Here is a 19,421-nt window from a genome sequence, read left to right as displayed (position 1 = left end):
CACTGTGTAGTCTTGACACCTGTATTCGAAATCACTTGACCATAATGCAGGGGTTTATTTCTGAGCTCTCTATTCTGTTTCCTTGGCCTAGATTTCTGTCTTTACACCAGTACCACACTATCTTAATTACTGTTGCTTTGTAGTATGTTTTGAAATCAGGGAGTGTAAGGCTTCCAACTTTGTTCTTTTTCAAGATTTTTTTTTTTTTTTTTTTTTGGTTATATGGGGTCCCTTGAGATTCCATATGAATTTTAGGATTTTTTTTTTCTATTTCTGCAAAAATTGTCACTGAGATTTTGATAGAGATTGCATTGAATCTGTAGATCTTCTTGGATAGTGTGGATATTTTAGCAATATTGTTTTTCAATCCATATAGGATATCTTTCCATTTCTTTGTTTCTTCTTTGATTTCAGTTAGCAGTGTTTTGTAGTTTTTAGTGTAAAAGTCTTTTACCTCCTTGGGTAAGTGTATTCCTAAGTATCTTATCCTTTATGATACAGTATATATATAGTAAATGGGATTTTTTTCTTAATTTCCTTTTTGAATTGGCCATTGTTAGTGTATAGGAATGCAATTGATTTTTGTATCATCAACTTTGTTGAATTTTATTAATTCTAACAGGTTTGTGTGTGGGATATGTATGTATATATTTGAGTTTTCTATAAATAATAGCATGTCATATGCAAACAGACATAATTTTGATTTTCTTCTTTTTAAAAAAATTTTTTTGCCTTTTATTTCTTGTTCTTGTCTGATTGCTCTGGCTAGAAGTTCCAGTACTGTATTCACTAGAAACATGGTGAGAGTGGGCATCCTTGCCTTGTTCCTGATCATGGAGAAAAATCTTTCAGTGGTTCCCCTTTCAAATACAGTGTTAGCTGTGAGTTTTTATATATATAGCTTTTATTATGTTGAGTATTTGTTGAGTATTTTAATCATGAAGGATTTTGAATTTTTGTCATCTTAAAAACTTATGCTAATATATGAGAATGAATGAATATAACTGTATTAATACATCTAACTTAAGACATTCGAATACTAATGAACCTAAAAAACTAAAATAAATAAATAATGAAAGGAGATATTAGTGAAATACAGTATAGGAACATTGTGGAACATAGCATTAAATCCATATGACTTTTTTGAAAGTGAAAATAAAATGTCAAAAGCCATTAGTTACCTGAATCAAAAAAATTACAAATACATAAAAATGAGACTGCAGAATAAAGATAGCAAGGAATTTAGAATTATGACAAACCTGTCTCAATTTTATGTTTAGAAACATGGATGAAATGCTTAATTTTCTAAGAAAACTAAATTTTCCGAAATCAGTCCTCCAAAATACAGAAAATATAAACAGGCCAGCTATCATAGAAGGAATAAAACTGTCAAAGGACTACCACCACCCCCCAAAACACCAAAACTACATGGTTTAATAGGTGAATTTTACTAAGTTTTCAAGGAAAAGGAATATGCAGTGTTATTGTAACCTCTCTGTAACAGAAAAAAGAGGAAAAGAGAAAAAGCTTTGACATTAATTTTATGAAGTCAGCATGGTTTTGATACATATCAGTGGTGCTTAGTGGTTAAGCACATAGGTTTCAGCCACACTTTGAGTCAGTCACTAAACCTTTGTGTCAGAGAGAGCTAACTGTCCACCAAAACTCAATTTTTCTTTCCATAGAATACAATTATAACTGGAATATGGTTTCTATTTAAGAATTTTATCAGCCTCCTTTCAGCTAGACCATTTTTCAACCATGGAATGTGATTAGGAGTGATGCTTGTCATTTCAAGGCCAAGAGTTTAAGCAGATGTGCCCCCTTGTGGAGGGCAGAGTAATGTCCCATCAACATCCTAGTCACTGGAACCTGTTTCACAGTAAGGGGAAATTAAATTGATAATCATGTGACCTTAAGATTATCTTGAATAAGCTGGATACTAGGCAGGCCCAGTGTAATCATAGGGTCCTTAACAGTAGAAGAAGAGAGCAGACGAGTCAATGTCAGAGGGATGTGTTGTGAGAAAGACTCAACTGGCCATTGCCGGTTCCAAAGACAGAAGAGAGCCATGAGTCAAGGAGTGTGGGCAACTCCTAAAAGTTGGAAAAAGCAAAGAAACAGATTCTCAATTAAAGTCTCCAAAAGGAATATAGCCCCGCCAACACCTTGATTTTAGCCCAGTGAGACCCATTTCAGACCCCTGATCCCCTGACCCCAGATTTGTAAGAGATTAAATTTGTGTTGATTAAAGCCACTAAGTTTATGGTAATTTATTACAGCAGCCAAATGAAATTAAGACTTTCCTCCACTTTCCTTTCCCTCTTCTGCCAGCAGGATCTAGTTGACAGTGAAACCCTGGGTGATGGTTAAGCCACAAGATGGAAGGATCCTGGGCTCCTGAATCACGAAGTAAAGCAAAGTCACCTGCTGACTAAAAACACACATTTTGAACTTATATATGAGAAATAATCCTCTACTGTGTTTGAAAGATGACATTTATTACAACTGTTTATATTATCCCAATGAGTACAACATTCGGCACCTCAGCTTGCTTATCAAAAAGAGAATAGCAATAGTAGCTATCTCGAATAGTTATTGTAAAAATTAAATGTTACTATATTTAAAGTGTTTAGAATTATTACTGACACACAATAAATATGATACTAATGTTGTCATTAAAACTGCACAGATACAGGGTGCCCTGGGGGGCACAGTTGGTTAAGCATCCAACTCTTGATTTTGCCTCAGGTCATGACCTGCAGGGTGGTGAGGTTGAACCCTGTGGCTCCATGCTCAGCAGAGAGTCTACTTAAATATTTTCTCTCTTGGGATGCCCAGGTGGCTCAGCGGTTGAGCATCTCCCTTTGGCTCAGGGCGTGATCCTGGAGTCTGGGAATTGAGTCCCACATCAGGCTCCCTGTATGGAGCCTGCTTCTCCTTCTACTTGTGTCTCTGCCTCTCTGTGTGTGTTTCTCATGAATAAATGAATAAAATCTTAAAAAAAAAAAAAAAAGATTCTCTCTCTTCTCCTCTGCCCTTCCCCCCACTCCCTATCTAGAAAGAATTGTACACACGCATGCACACATACACAAAATTTATAGTATCTCTTGAATATTGTCTCAAACATTCTAAAAGATTGGCTAGTTGGTAGATAGAATCCAGCAATACACTGAAAGAATAATAGCCATGGCCTAAGAGTGGTTTATTTTAAAATACAAAAAAGTTAAATATTAAGAAATTTGTTGATATCATCCACAATTAGCAATGAGTAGAGACTAGTCCCTTTCTGGCTCATAAATTAGTGATAATTTTTATATCTTTTTTGGGAGGAGGCTAGTATTTTTCCATAATCACTATGGAATCCATTCAGTGTTCCCACAGCACTGAAACACTATAGATTGTGGAAAAATAGCTCAGATGTTAAAATTCTGTGTTTGTTTTTGTTTTTTCTCTATCTAGAGTTTGGGGGATGTGTCAAATTGCAGCTGCCTTTTTCTGTTATGGATGACTTCCCTGGTATCAGGACCCTATGCTTATATACATATACAGTCAGTGCAAGACTAGAAATGTAGCATACAAATAAACATACTCCTTTTATACATGGTGCTAAAATTAACTACAAATAGAAATACTATCTCCATTAATATTTATTTAGTAGCATATACAGGTGCTTTGAGATTTACATGTGCCACCATAAAGAGGAGCTATTGATTCTCTGATACCAAAATATTTTTTAAAAAATAATTTGATACTCTTATGGAGTGAAGCTCATGTTTGTGAAAGAAATAGCTCAGTCTATAATTTCTACCTTTGGAATGTTTAAGGATAAAATGCTCTCTGGGGAGAGGGATTGTATCCTTGTTGCATACTCCTTGCTGACATTGGTTTTGTTGATATGCTTTCCTGAGTTTTAGGCCTGAGAGGAGACTTTGGTTTGCTGAAATAGTCTGCAACGGGTATTTTCATCTTATTTCTTCTGATAAACAATGGAGGCCTGTTCTCAGCCTCTGAAATAGAAAAAACCTAAATAAGACCAAAACTGAGACATCAAATATAGTTTCTGCCATGTTGTAGTAGCAAATGACATACAAAGCAAAACAACTATACGAAGTTTAGGTGAATCAAATATACCCCAAATTCATAAAAGAATCTATTCTTATCTTTCTTACCACCTGCTCATTTTTTTCTTTTTTTTCCCCACCTGCTCATTTTTAATGAGTTATTTGTTCTATGGCATGCAGGATATGTCATATTCTTTTAAAGTCAAACATTATTTTGGAAGGAATGAATTAGAACTGGTGATCTCTAAAGGTGATAGAGAAGGATGGGACCAGTGAGAAAAAGGAAAAGGATCTATGGTCCTGATAGACAAAAAGAAAATAGACAAGCAGATTAAAACAAGTTAATTGTACTCATAAGAGCTTCCTAAGACCTATTTGGTCAGATCCAAGCAGGAATAAGGATTTGGAGAGGCGCCAAATATTACCACTGGAGACGAAGAAGTATGACTGGGGGTTCTTAAACAAAACTTCTTCAGGAGCCAACAGGTAAGACATAAAGTTGAGTAATAGAAACCATCACTGTCATTATTTTGTAGTCCTAGGGTGAGGAGTTTGGTAGAAGTCAGGTACGATAGACTATCCTGGGTGTGTCAGAGTAAGGGAGTATTTTCTAACTTCTAAACTATACTTCTTACTGCCTGTTAGCGCATATAGCCTGTTTTGGGTTTAGTTAATACCAACAAAAACTGCTGGAGTTCAGAGTGGCCTCAAAGAATTCTGATTACCATATTATTCCTGGTATAAGAGACACTTGTAGAAATAAGAGAATAGACTTTTGTTTGAGGCTTATGGATGTACTTCATAACTGCTGCTCTGTAGTCATTGTTGCTACACTTGTTTTAAAATTAGGAGCTGCCAAACCCACAGGGATGTTTCAGTTGATCCATTCTGGACCAAAGTAGGACATTCTATAGTTCTTGATTCTTCTTGGTCTAAACTGTAGGATGTGGCTGGGCTTCTGGTAGGGACACAAAACTGCTCCTCTTTCTTGTGTTCCACCTGTCTCAAAGAGCGTCTGCTTATGGCTGCTGGCCATTTTAATATTTTCTATGGTTGACTTAGTTTCTAGTTAAAATAATTTAGCTTGACAGTTAAGCTATGAAGAACCAAACTCTGAGGTCATCGTCCTTTTATTAGGTCAGTGCAGGGCTTCTCCTGTTGCTGGACTGGCATGACCAAACCTACAATTCCTACTATCCTGCTATCTATCTTACTTCTTAAAGAGTATCTGTCTCTGATGAGGCACTTTGCCTTTCAAAACAAAGTTAAGTTTATGTCAAACTTATCTCAATGGTAAATTCAGGAGACACTGTCCCTTAAGAATAAATAGAAATCATTCCAGCAAATAAGCAATGTGTCTGATATCACAAAATAAAATATTTAATGAGAAAAAAAAAAAGAATAAATAGAAATCATTATTGTATTTTACTGCCTTTAAAACCACAGTCTGTATCCCTAAAAAGTTAAATATTTGTCAGTTTCCCTATACCAACTCAGTAATGATCACAAACTGTACTTAACCTTTTGGTACTTCCTTATTTCCTTCAGATCCTTGACTTGACACTCTAAATAATTGGAGAAAGAGAAAATGAAATTCACAGATACAAACAAGTATTTTCTATAGACTGCACTATCATCAACAAGCTAAGTATATATGTATCCTAAATATTCTATCCCAATTCTTTGTTTTTCAATGCAGATAGTATTAAGTGTACTTTCCAACGAAAAATTCTTCTTTGAGTAAATAGCTGAACAGTGCCTCATATATTATTCACTAACATAGAAAGACTGACCCTATTTCCCAGTGTCCAATTTTATGGAAACTTTAAGATGGAGACAAATTGCAATCTAAAATCTCTGTCTCACTGATTTTTAAAGTGACTTGGGTTTTGAATAGCCATTTTTCTCTCAACTTAAGCTTTACCCAACTTTTAATTTTAAAGCAACAAGATTTTCTCCCCTGACATAAATAACATCACATTCTTTCACCATATTATACATACATACATACAAATATATGTATATATTCTTCTGTCACTGAAATGATAAGGTTTAAGAAAAATTTCTACTAAAATAATTTCCAATTCCTGTAATAGTTATTTTTTTCCTCTAGCAGCCTCCAGGAGCATGCCAGTGAAAATTAAGTGAAGCCATTTATTTTAATCTAGCATTGTTCTACTCACAAAAAAAGGTGATACTTGTGTGATATGCATTTGACAAAATATACAATAATAATACAATTTTGGTTTCCTTTATTGCTTCCATTTTTAGGTCAAATAAAAAAAACTTCATTTTCTTAGATGTCTGGGTGGCTACAATAGGATTTAGAATGATTCTCATATTACATTTATGAAAATGAAAGAAAACAAATACACACTCTGGTCATTTACTGAATAAAGAAGAGACTGAAAACATCAGCATGTTTAGTGTTTTGTAAGCTAACAAAAAGAAACTTGAAAGTCTTTCCCTACCATATGCCCTCAAGGTGGCCATTATATCTAATTACCTGGTTGGCTGATGTCCTTCCCTCGATTTGGTCAGCACTTTCAATTTTGCAGGTGAATATGGGGGAGATTTAACTTTGGGTGGCTTATTAGCCTCTGCTGCTAGTTCTGCTGAGATGCTTCTTCGTTGAGCCAACAAGTTTATTTCAGCCAGTTCAGCATGAATCAAAGCTGAGATCCACTCTTTTTCTGATTTAAAACAAGGGGGGGGGGGGGTTGGGGGGGGCATGAAGGTTATCATTATCATGTTGGCTAGAAACATGGGATTAGTTCTTTTATCCATCAGTTTAGTGTGAAAGGCTGGTAACCTATTTTCTGAGTGAGTAGGCGTTTATTTGTGAGTCAAAGTTTCTGCAGAAAAGTTGGTTCACATAACCCTGATTTCTGTTGGCCTGTAACTGTAAAGTGCCCCGTGTTCTTAACTCGTTGAGGGACTTGTCCCTGAATGACCGTGGAAATAATTTTTAAATATTGAGAACAAAACTCAGCCTTTCAGGCTGCTGCCAAATAAGAAAAGAAAGTATACCTGAACAAAATAAGAAGTACCATATGATCTCATTAAAATACAGACTAATAATAGAAGCATATCTGTAAAGATATATACTGAAGTCACTGAAATGATTTCTGCAATGTTTTGATTATTGATTTTTCTTGTATTTTTTTCTGGTTCACCTAGGATTCCCCCCTCAACAATAAGCATTTATTATTTGTGTGTATATATATATATATATATATATATATATATATATATATTTTTTTTTTTTTTTTTTATGATAGTCACAGAGAGAGAGAGAGAGAGAGGCAGAGACACAGGCAGAGGGAGAAGCAGGCTCCATGCCAGGAGCCCAACGTGGGATTCGATCCCGGGTCTCCAGGATCGCGCCCCGGGCCAAAGGCAGGCGCCAAACCGCTGCGCCACCCAGGGATCCCTTGTGTATATTTCTAAAAGCTACATCCTCGGGGATCCCTGCGTGGCTCAGCGGTTTAGCGCCTGCCTTTGGCCCAAGGCGCGATCCTGGAGTTCCGGGATCGGGTCCCGCGTCAGGCTCTCTGCATGGAGCCTGCTTCTCCCTCTGCCTAAGTCTCTGCCTCTCTCTCTCTCTCTCTGTTTATCATGAATAAATAAATAAATCTTTAAAGAAACACTTTATAAATAAATAAAAATAAAATAAAAGCTACGTCCTCAAAAAGGAAAAAAAAAAAAAAAGAACTAAAGGCTCCTTAACCCCAAATACTTCTTTTTTAAAAAAAAAAAAATATTTATTTATTCACAATAGACAGAGAGAGAGAGAGAGGCAGATACACAGGCAGAGGGAGAAGCAGGCTCCACGCAGGGAGCCCAACGCAGGACTCGATCCTGGGACTTCAGGATCACACCCTGGGCCAAAGGCAGGCTCTAACCTGCTGAGCCACCCAGGGATCCCCACCCCCAAATACTTCTTGATTGCTTGCCAAGTAGTCTTGAATTCCTGGGTAAAGTACTATTTCCAAAATGTTCCCTATTTAAAAATGTTAGTCTATCCCTAACACACTAGTATTTCCTAACCTTTACTAGTGCAGATTCTCAAAGACCCAGATCAGCATTATGAGCATCATCTGGGAGCTTGTTAGAACTACAAACCCTCAGAAGTTTTGCTGCAGTCTGATGCCCAGCTGGGTTTCAGCACAGCTACTCTCTGCTGTTTATGGCTGTCCCACCTGAGACTGGCATGTTTTCATGGAACAGAACACAAAGGCCCCAAAGGAGGCTGGGAGATGACTGAAGCTGATGGTCTTGATGGGGCACGAGCAGAGCTATTAGAATCCAGAACTTGGATGGCTGTGCTCTGCTGTCTGTACCAGAGAAAGGAAATGGGCTCTGTGCTCAGGTTCAGAGCAGGCCAGAAGATATGCCACACCTGCAGAAGAAGCACAAACCAGCCCTGGACACAAGTGCTTCCCATCACGTGAAGAAGTTTAATTTGGGGCATACCAAACTTCGGGTCATCGAGTGACTGGGTACACGCAGGCAGTTCTAGAGGACTGCAGAGACCTGGATACTGACACACCAAGGAGGGAATAGTGCAGTAGTATCTTTGCAAATCTAAGGTAGAAAACTTCAGATATTGGCGCATTCCTACTTTCCGACAATAACCCAAGCTCAGTGTTTGCAAATGCTTATTTTAATCTCACCTTTTGAGCTTGCATGAAGCAGCCACTGGAGAACTTCTGCCAGGGAATCTGTCCGTAAAATGTTACAGAGCTTTGCCAGAATCTGACAGAGAATATTAGAGTTACATAGTGAGCAAATAAATGGTTCAAGTATTATGAGATTTCCTTTACTTTCTCCACTATCTCACCTTCCCTAATGTCACCCTGTACATGAAGCTCAGTTAAGTTAATTGGGATTTCAGCCTGGGAACAGGATTTCAAATAGTATAGAGTGGAATCTTCAAAACAAAGCAAAACGTGGCTAATACAAGTAACAGTTTGGGTTAGGCATTATAGGGCTTTTCTTGTTTTGTCTGCTCAGTACCCACATTTTCCAGAAGAGAGATTAGCTTTTCTTCTTTTGGGGGATGAATCCTTCCCCCTCTGTACCATGGGGTTCTAACTGAGCTTTTCCAGTCACAGAACTGTCCCAGTCTGCACTGCTCCTCTCTATGGTGGATAAATCTAGCTGGAGTCAATTTTAGCTCAGTTCCCTGAACACAGTGGTTGGCCCAATGGGTTAGGAATATAATTCCCTTTTGTCAAACAGAATCCTTCCTTGGCTTTTTTTTTATTTGGAGCTAAGGATGTAAGTGTGGATGATAAAGGAGATAAATATATAAAATAATTGTAAAACAATTGGACCATAATAAATATTAAAGTACAAAACATTAAGCACAAGTAATGATGTTTCCAGTTTGACTGTAAATTGTATCTAATCTTAGAATTTAAACGTTTCTGAAATTCGGCCATATATATGCATCTGCCTACCAAATGTATCCACTCAGATATACTATAGGTACTCTGAACCCAGATTACCTAAAACTAAACCCATCTTTCTCTTCCTAGAGCCTGCTCCAAACTTGGCTCCTCCTCATTCCCCTTACTCGGTGGACAGCATTAGCATACACTGAATAGATGTCCAAGCCAGACCCTGAGATTCATCTTGGACAACTCCCTTGCATCTACAATATGCTGCCAGACAAGTTTGGTAAATTCTTTCTTGTATTTCTCAAATCTCTTCATTTTTTTTTATCCCCACAGCCTTGACTCAGTCTAAATTATCAGCAATTCTTGCTTGAGCTACTCTGCAAAATCCTTTTCCCTAGTCTGCCTGAAATTTTTTCTGTTTTTAAAAAAATTCTTATTGAAGTCTAGCTGAAATACAAGGTTACATTAGTTTCAGGTGTACGGCACAGTGGTTTGCCAATTCTATACTTTACTTGACGCTCCACGCAGTAAGTGTAGTTACTATGCAGCATTATTACAATATTATTGACTATATTCCCTATGCTGTACTTTTTATCTCCATGTCTTATTTTTTATAATGGGGAGTTTGTATTTCTTAATCTCTTTCATCTGTTTTACTCATCTCCTCACCCACCTACCCTCTGGCAGCCATCAGTTCTCTGTATTTAAGAGTCTGTTTGTTTTGTGTTTTATATTCCACATGTAAGTGAAATCATATGGTATTTATCTTTGTCTGATTTATTTCACTTAGTATAATACCTTCTAGGTCCACCCATGTTGTCCCAAATGGCACAATCTCATCCTTTTTTATGATAAAGTAATAGCCCAGTGTGTATGTGTGTATGTGTGTGTGTATCATATCTTCTTCATCCATTTATCTATCAACGGACACTTGAGATGCTTCCGTATCTTGGCTATTGTGAATAATGCTGCAATAAACATGGGGGTGCCATATATCTTTTTGAGTTACTGTTTTCATTTCCTTTGGATAGTGGGATTACTAGATCATATGGTATTTCTAATTTTTAATTTTTTGAGGAAACTCCATACTGGTTTTCACAGAGGCTGTACCAATTTGCATTCCCATCAACAGTGCAGAAAGGCTCCCTGTTTTCCACTCCTCACCAACTTTTTACTGCCTTTTTTTATACCAGCCATTCTGACAGGTATGAGGTGATATCTCATTGTGGTTTTGATTTACATTTCCCTGATGATGAGTGATGTCGAACATATTTTCATGTGTTGTCATAGATTAATTGGCCGCATAAGCATGGGTTTATTTCTGGGCTCTCTATCCTGAACCATTGACCTATGTGTCCTTTTTTGTGCCAGTACCATACTGCTTTATTATAGCTTTGTAGTACATCCTGAAATCTGGGATTGTGATACCTCCAGATTTGTTGTTCTTTCTCAAGATTGCCTTGGTTATGCATTGGGGTATGTCAAAATTTTTTCTGAATCTATTGAGATGATCATATGGTTTTTATCCTTTCTCTTGTTTTGTTTTATTTTGTTTTGTTTTGTTTTTTAGAGAGGTGGGGGGAGAGTGAGAGAGAGAGAAAGAGAGACAAGGAGAGAGAGAATCTCAAGCAGACTCCACGCCCAGCATGGAAGCCAAAGCAGGGCTCAGTCTCATGACCCTGAGATCATGACCTGAGCCAAAATTAAGAGTACGCTCAACCAACTGAGCCACTCAGGCACCCCATCCTTCCTCTTGTTTTTTTTTTTTTTAAGAAAGATTTTATTCTTTTTTTTTTTTTTTTTTTTTTTTAATTTATGATAGTCACAGAGAGAGAGAGGTAGAGACACAGGCAGAGGGAGAAGCAGCCTCCATGCACCGGGAGCCCGATGTGGGACTTGATCCCAGGTCTCCAGGATCGCGCCCTGGGCCAAAGGCAGGCGCCAAACCGCTGCGCCACCCAGGGATCCCTCTTCCTCTTGTTAATGTGATATATCGCATTGTTTGATTTGCAAATATTGAGCTACATTTGCATCCCTAGAATAAATCCCACTTGATCATAGTGAATGGTCCTTTTAATGTATTGCTGAATTTGGTTCGCTAGTATTTTGTTAAGGAATTTTACATTTTTGCTCATTAAGGATATTGGCCTATACTGTTCTTTTTTTGTAGTGCCCTTGTCTGGTTTTGGAATCAGGGTAATACTGGCCTTGTAAAATTAATTTGGAAAGCTTTTTTCCTGTTTTATTTTTCAGAATAGTTTAAGAAGAATAGGTATTAACTCTTTTTTAAATGTTTGGTCAAGTTCACTTGTGAAGCCATCTGGTCTTGGGCTTTTGTTTATGGGGAATTTTTTTTATTACTGATTTAATTTTGTTACTAGTAACTAGTCTATTCAAACTTTCTATTTCTTCCTGGCTCAGTTTTGAAAGATTGTATGTTTCTAGGAACTTCTCCATTTCTTCCATGCTATTCAATTTGTTGCCATATAAAGTTTCATATAATTCTTTGTATTTCTGTGGTGTTGGTTGTTATTTGTCCTCTTCGATTTCCGATTTTATTTATTTGAATCCCCTCTCTGTTTTCTTGATGAATCTGGCTAAAGGTTTATCTACTTAAATATTTCCTTAAAATATTATTAGTTCAATAAATATTTGTGTTTGTCATTGATCTAGAAGCTAGAGATATAGAATTGAAATTAAAGGACAGAAAAATCTACTGCCTTATATTGAGCTTTGTTATATTATTGAGATTTCTGTCCTCAATAATGCCATATCCTAGAAGACAGTAAATTGAATTTTCTCCTAATTTCACAATAAATCAATAGCCATAGCAAAAATAGAAAAAGAGTCTTATGGTATTCCCTAGGCCCCTTCTGACTCTAGTGGTTTTCTCATCAATATGGTGATTATACCTTGCTCCTAGCTTCTTCTAATTTACAGATCACTCAGTGGTCAACTCTAAGAGAATATAATTATTCCTTTAGTGAGAGGAAGTACAATATGCCCTTTAAGGAACTCTTCTACTCTCTTTTCATTGAGTTTTTTTCTGGAAGGTACTTAGTATATTGGCAAGTGAATTTGATCTATTAAAACTTGATTTTAGGATTTGAGATTATGGATCTAGTGTAGCCCCTACGGTAGGTAGAGCACCCCCTATTCTCTCTCTAGGGTTTCAGTAGAATTCCTGGTGAATTCAGCAAGGCCTCTCCAGTCTGGCACATCAGAACACCAGCATCTCTAAGCAATGTGCTACCTCCCATTAGTTCTCTTCTGCCAGGTGTCAGAATCTCATCCTGTGCGTGTGCAACTGATGCTGAACTAAAGACTCACAGAACCCTCTCCAGATGGCTGGACTTCATTCTCTCTGCAGATTCCTCTCTTTCAGTATCTTATTTGTAAATCCCAGCGACTTCAGAATCCCCAACTCTAGACTCCGTTTTTTCTACCGAGTGAAGCTGTGCATCTCTATTTGGGCTCCACTTCTCTGACCCATGATTAGTACTGTGCCCCAGGCTGAAGTCTAGGTTGAATGTGGAAATCATCCCAACTTGTTTGCCTTCTCTCAACTGTCATAAATCTATATTGTCTGTTGCCTAATGCCTTAAAACAGTCTTTTCATGTGTTTTCCCCAGTTACATAGCTGTTTATGGCAGGAAGCTAAGTCTTGGACCTAATCTAACATGTGGAAGCAGAGTACCTTCCCTGCAACTTTGCCTCCACCTTCCAAATTAATTCTGCATATTGTATCTAGAGTGATATTTCCAAAGTACAAATCTATATAATTCTTATACTTACAAAATAATTTCAGTATAACTTGGTGTTTAAAAGTCTTTAGTAGCTTCCCACAGCACTTTAGATGAAGCTGAACACTTCAGTATGGCTTATAAAGTCCTTTATTTCTGGTTTCTGTGTAAGTCTCCAGCCTCATCCCTTGCAGCCTTCTCCCTGCACTCTCTGCATCAGTCGTATTGTTTTTGAATACGAATAAACACTTGAATAAACAGTGCTCTCACCAATTAGCCTTTACATATGAAGGTCTCTTGTCTGGGAATGATCTCTTCCATGCTTCTCTTCACCTTTTAATTTTATCTTAAACCTTCTTTGCCCTTGAAGACTCTCAGCTCCAAAATCTCCTCATACATGTTCTTGTGATGCCTGTACAATCCCTCTCATAAACTATGTGAATGAAGTAATGAACTGTATTCCCAAACTCTAGAATGTTGTCACTGATATTAGATATTTATAAAATAAAGTGTTTGGCAGACTTCTCATGTCAAGAGTAAAGAGACTATTATTTCTATAAATTCAAGATTTGGGGGAGGAAGTCTAAAGACAAGATACTAAGAGACACAGAATTCTGTTTTTCTTTTCCTCTAAAGTAATACTTGTGAAGCTGTATACTCTTTTATACACACCCCTGCACAAATATTTTTTTACTTCATAGCCATTCAGGGTTACCTGCCTGGATAGCAGGAAACTGGAAGATATTTCAGATTTTTTTTTGTAGAAGGCATGGAAGGTTGGAATACCACTAAAACGAGATCTATTTTTAGGACTCATTTATATAAGCCAGAAATTTTTGGTATGACCTATTTTCTCACTTTACCCTCTCTGTTTTCATTTATTTCACAAATAGCCACCAACTATTTGATAAAATGCCATGCTATGTGTGTCAGTTAATAGTTTTCAAGCAAAGTGATGAGTGCTGACTAATGAGTTGTAAACAAGATAAATAGGATCTTTTCCTTCAAAGAGTTTACATTTTGGGGGGGATCGCTAGGTGGTTCAGCAGTTTAGCATCTGCCTTTGGCCCAGGGCATGATCCTGGAGTCCCAGGATCAAGTCCTGCATTGGGCTCTCTGCATGGAGCCTGCTTCTCCCTCTGCCTGCGTCTCTGCCTCTCTCTCTCTCTCTCTGTCTCTGTCTCTCTCTCCTCTGTGTCTCTCATGAATAAATAAATAAAATCTTAAAAAAAACAAATTTACTTTTTTTGTGAATTCTGTATTAATGTCCAGTTAAGTCAATTATCTGTGAGGTAGAAGATGCTTTTGAGAGGAGGGCCATTCAATAGATGCCCAAAGGTCCAGTTCTATAGGATTATGTTTCTTGTCTATTATTGATGTGCTTAAGGAAGTAAGACAGCCTTACTAAAACTGCACTTTTATGGTTTGGTTGAGTTGAGGGCCTATATAGTTAGCTGATTTTGTACAGTTCCACTTTAATCTTGGTAAAACTTTTAAATTTTTGTAATCAACATTCAGTAAATACTTATTTAATAATTACTAGATGCCTAGCATTTGTCTAGGCATGGGAGGGAAAGCAGTAACCAAGACAGAAGAGTGTGAGATCCTATAAGACTTAAATTTTAGTGTGAGTGGGGTGAAAGAGGCAGAGACTATTGAAACAAATAAACATGAACATATGAGATAGGGATGTGAAGCTGCATACTTTAGATTGGGTGCTCAGGGAAAGTATATCTGAGTGACATTTAAATTGAGACCTTAATGGGAAGAAGGTGACCACTGAGAGAATCAAAGAGATTTCTTAGTTGGAAAGTTTCTAAAGGTGGGTAATGAGCAAATTATAGAGAAACGGTGGTGCCGGAGTATATTAGGTAAGATGGACAGTGATTCTGAAGACTCTTGTACTATAGATAGTCTTTTGCCAGAATCGTAAGGAAATCATGTATAACCACAACTCTTGTCTGCAGATATTGTCCTTTCTTCTCCTTTCATTTTCCTTCCCAATTTTAATTATCAGCATAATTATACCCACTGCCACTGTAATGCTTTACCTTTTTTTTTTTAAAGGTTTTATCTATTCATGAGAGACATAGAGAGAGAGGCAGAGACATAGGCAGAAGGAGAAGCAGGCTCCCTGTGGAGAACCTGATGCAGGACTTGATCCCAGGACCCTGGATCACACCCTGAGCTGAAAGCAGATGCTCAACCACTGAGCTAACCAGCTGCCCCTATTTACCTTTAAAATAGTTCCTTATCAGGACTATTCAGTAACAATCCTTATAATATGCTCTGCTGTTTGTAATTGCTACTACAGATAATTTAAAACTGCTATCAAAGTCATCATTACAATATTTTCACCCTTAATTCATTGCAGTGGGTCTTACAGTGAGGCAATGTGGAGGTTACCAAAAGGATCTAAAGAAGGAAAACAAAGGGAGATAACAAACATTGGCTGATTGATTTATTCTTCATTGTATGTCATTCTCAGATATAACTGTGGCTGGAGAGGACCTTCCAGTAGCCTGATATTACATATTACTATAAATATAACTAAGTTTATAATCCCAGACAGAGTAGGTTTGAAGAAATGGTATTCCACAGATAAGAGGGAAAGGTGAATCTCTGCCTTAATATATGTGAAGGAAATGCATAGGTAGCAGCATGAAGTAGTGCCTCTCAAGCATTAGGAAGATGATAAAGAAAAACATGGGGGGAAAAGGGCTGAGTTTGTTTGGCAAATGCCACGTTCTTCACTATGTCTAAACCAAAGGTTGTGTTTCCACAGCAGGGACAGGGTTCCAAGGAGAAGACTGGAAATAATAGAAGTAGGCCTTGGATTTCAGGGTAAGTGGTTTTAAATCAATTCACTTGTTAAAGCAGCACCAATAAAGAGTTTTAATGATGTTAGTAATGTGATTTTTGTACGTTCAGTTGTTCCCAAATTATGGATTTAGTAAACCTGCCTCTTACTTTGATTTCCTGATCCAGATAGTTTGGTATGCAAACAGTGTTGTCTTTGACGTCAGTCTTGGTACTTGTCACCTCTGAAGAACAAAAGCCAGCAGTAGAGCATGCTTTGGGAGGTGATGGTGACTTTCTTATCTTAATTTCTTCCTAAATCAAAGATATAATATAATCAATATGCATTTGCATCCACTTATAACTTCTTTGAAAATTGAATATAAGATGAAGAGAAATATTGTAGCTAAATAAGAGATACACATAAAAGTGAAGAGAGGTTAGTTTTAAAGTTCCCTTAAAATCTAATTATCAAATATTTGTGTTTGGAGACAGAACACATAGTGAGATATTATTTACTTTTTTGTGAAGCCATTTAAACCCTTGGTTAAACACCAAGATAATAATCTTTTAATATTTATTGTGTAACCTTTACTTATCTTTCTGTTCCAGATAACAACCAACTTATAACACATGAGATTTTCTGTTAAGTTAGGAAGACTTATGACAGGAAGAAGACAGTCAAAAGTTATTTTATGCAATGTCTGTGAAGACACTACATGGTGTGAACTGCTGCTTCCTTGCTCTGCTGAATGGCAGCTAAGAGCTGGGTAATTAGAAAGGTCACTAAATTACTTGCCTTGATTAACTAGAAGAGGAAAGAGAAAGGCTATTTTCTTGTTCCAAGAGGTGAATATACTCTTTGTAATTTAAAATTTAAAAAGGTTATAAGAGCTTTCAGTTCAAGAAGAGTTATAGAAGCCTTAGATCTATGTGCTTATTTCAAGAAAGTATTTTAACCTTCAGAAGTGAGTGATATTTAAGACACACGGAAGCCTGAATATGTCAACTGAATTTGTCAACAAATGGGGACTGTGATGATTGGAACAATCATATTGGAACAATATGGAACTACTGACATTTAGTGAAAAAAAAGCTATATTATATATAGATGCATTCTTCTGTTAAAGTTTATTATATAATAAGATGTCTTGTTTTAGGGAATAGCAATATATATTTTTTGGTTCAACCCTTCCACTGGACACAACTGAAAAGGCAGATTAAAATAAAAAAAATTAAAACTGTCAAGGAGTGACTAAAGTAGGAATAAATAGAGCAAAGTAAAAGAGAAGTGAGAAGCCTCACTTGTAGGGAATATAGTAGCCATTTTTGCCTAAAGTCATTGTAAGATTCTGTGCCACCGGAGTGCAACTTTTCTTGTGGCAGTTTAAAAGGTCCTAAAAGATAGGACTCACAGCACAGGACCCAAATAAGGGCCAACAAAGGGCTACTCTCTGAATACGAAGGTGACCTAGAAGTGCAATGATCCTTGAAGAAATGTACCTTGAGATCAAGGTTTCAACTTGGTTTAAGTCAGTCTAAGCTGGTAGGGTCTCTGGGTTCCTACAGAAGCAAGCACAAAGTTCTCTTTGGAAAAAAGTACTTTTATCATGAGTTTCAGATTTCTACAAATAACTTTTCATACACAATGTCCAGCAACTAAGTCATGAGGCAAAAAGAAATTATAGTGCAAATTAGAAAAAGTTTTAACTTAATGCTGATAATAAAAGTTATGAAAGCACCTAAGGCAACCCTCAAAGAGAAATTTATAGCTAAATATATATATTAGAAATATAAAAGGAGTCAAGTAAAGAGCAATAAAGTCTGTGCATGAAAAGAGGGAAAAGACAACATAGAGAATAAAAAACCCCACAAGGGATCCCTGGGTGGCGCAGCGGTTTGGCGCCTGCCTTTGGCCCAGGGCGCGATCCTGGAGACCCGGGATCGAATCCCACATCAGGCTTCCGGTGCATGGAGCCTGCTTCTCCCTCTGCCTATGTCTCTGTGCCCCTCTCTCTCTCTCTCTGTGACTATCATAAATAAATAAAAATTAAAAAAAAAAACCCACAAAATTTAGTTTTTTGATATACTAATCGATAACCTTCTGTGGAAACTGATCAAGAAAGACAAAGACATAAATTAACAAAACTGATGGGTAAAAAGGTGCATCTTACAGATACTGCATATATTTAAGAAATAATATGATGTTATTATATATAACATTATCAATACATTTGAATGTTTAGATTAAATGAATAATTTCATACTGAAAATAATTTCAAGAAGAATTAGAAAACCTGAAGAGTTCTATAATGAAACAGATTTCAAATCAAAGAATGCTATCAGGATTGAAGAGAATAATGTTATAATGATAAAAGAGTAATTTCATCAAAAGGACATAACAAACCTAAATAGTTATACTCCTAATAAGAGAGCTTCAAAATATATGATTAAAAATTGACAAAAGTACCATGTACTAACCAACTGTGCTACTGGAGTCCTTGAAAAACTGATACAAATTAAAAGAGAAATATAGAAAACTACAACAATAGTCAGGGATTTTAACACCTAATAACGGATAGAATAAGTAGAGAGCAAAATCAATAAGGCTACAGAAGACCTGAATGACAGTAGCAACCAATTTAAATGGTATTTATATTATATTCTACCCAACAATAGCAGAGTGAGCATTCTTTTTGTGAGCACAAAGATTTATCAAGGTTGACCATATTCTGGGCCATATAACAAGTTTCAATAAATTTACAAAGTTTCAAAGTATACAAAGTATCTTCTCTGACCACAATGGAATTAAATTGGAAATCAACCTCATAAAGTATCTTTAAAGTCTCCAAATATTTGAGAATTAAATTACATAATTTTAAGTATCCCATGGAGAAGAAATTAAAGAGTAAATTAGGAAGTATTTTGAACAGAATGAAAATGAAACTCATCATTATAAAATTTGGGGCATGCAACCAAAGTAGTGTTTATAAAAATATTATAATAATATATGTTCATATTAGAAAGGAAAAATGTCTCAAATCAATGACCCAAGCTTTCATCTTATATAAAAATATGAGCCAAAATCAATAAAGTAGAAAGAGAAAATCAGAAAAATAGATATCACCAATGAAATGAAAAGCTTATTCTTTAAGAAGATCAATAAAATTAACAAACCTCTAGCTAGATTCATCGGGGGGGAAAAAAAGAAGATACAAATTCCCATTGTCAGGAATGAGAAGCAGAGCATCTCTATAGACCATATAATCATATAATAGAAGTGATGAGAGCACCTAAGCAGGAATGTCTGCTTTTCATTACTTCTATTAACCATTGTACTTGAGGGTTAGCCTTTATAATAAGTCACAGTAGATGTGTGGATTTGAAACTATAGAAAAATTTTAAATTTG

At 36.5% G+C, this 19,421-nt stretch overlaps 1 protein-coding gene across 4 annotated transcripts in view; it reads right to left on the bottom strand.

The window, feature by feature from the left end:
* The window catches only part of C32H4orf17 (chromosome 32 C4orf17 homolog), a 48,486-nt gene that overhangs the window by 13,166 nt on the left and 15,899 nt on the right, over window positions 1-19,421 (bottom strand). Inside the window, exons 5-10 of one of the 4 annotated variants that reach the window (XM_025423492.3) lie at window positions 16,183-16,326; window positions 8,741-8,822; window positions 6,571-6,757; window positions 5,586-5,629; window positions 3,812-4,010; window positions 2,289-2,434 (exon numbers count right to left, since the gene is read on the bottom strand). In XM_025423492.3, coding sequence (XP_025279277.3) covers window positions 3,823-4,010; window positions 5,586-5,629; window positions 6,571-6,757; window positions 8,741-8,822; window positions 16,183-16,326 — 645 coding nt within the window. In that variant the 3' untranslated portion in view covers window positions 2,289-2,434; window positions 3,812-3,822. Of the gene's footprint in view, window positions 1-2,288; window positions 2,435-3,632; window positions 4,011-5,585; window positions 5,630-6,570; window positions 6,758-8,740; window positions 8,823-16,182; window positions 16,327-19,421 lie in introns of those variants that run through there. The other 3 variants (XM_025423500.3, XM_025423507.3, XM_025423482.3) reach the window with 3 other exon arrangements.

Source organism: Canis lupus, chromosome 32 (genome assembly GCF_003254725.2).
Source record: "Canis lupus dingo isolate Sandy chromosome 32, ASM325472v2, whole genome shotgun sequence".
NCBI lineage: Eukaryota > Metazoa > Chordata > Mammalia > Carnivora > Canidae > Canis > Canis lupus.
This window is presented reverse-complemented; position numbering and strand designations above follow the sequence as displayed.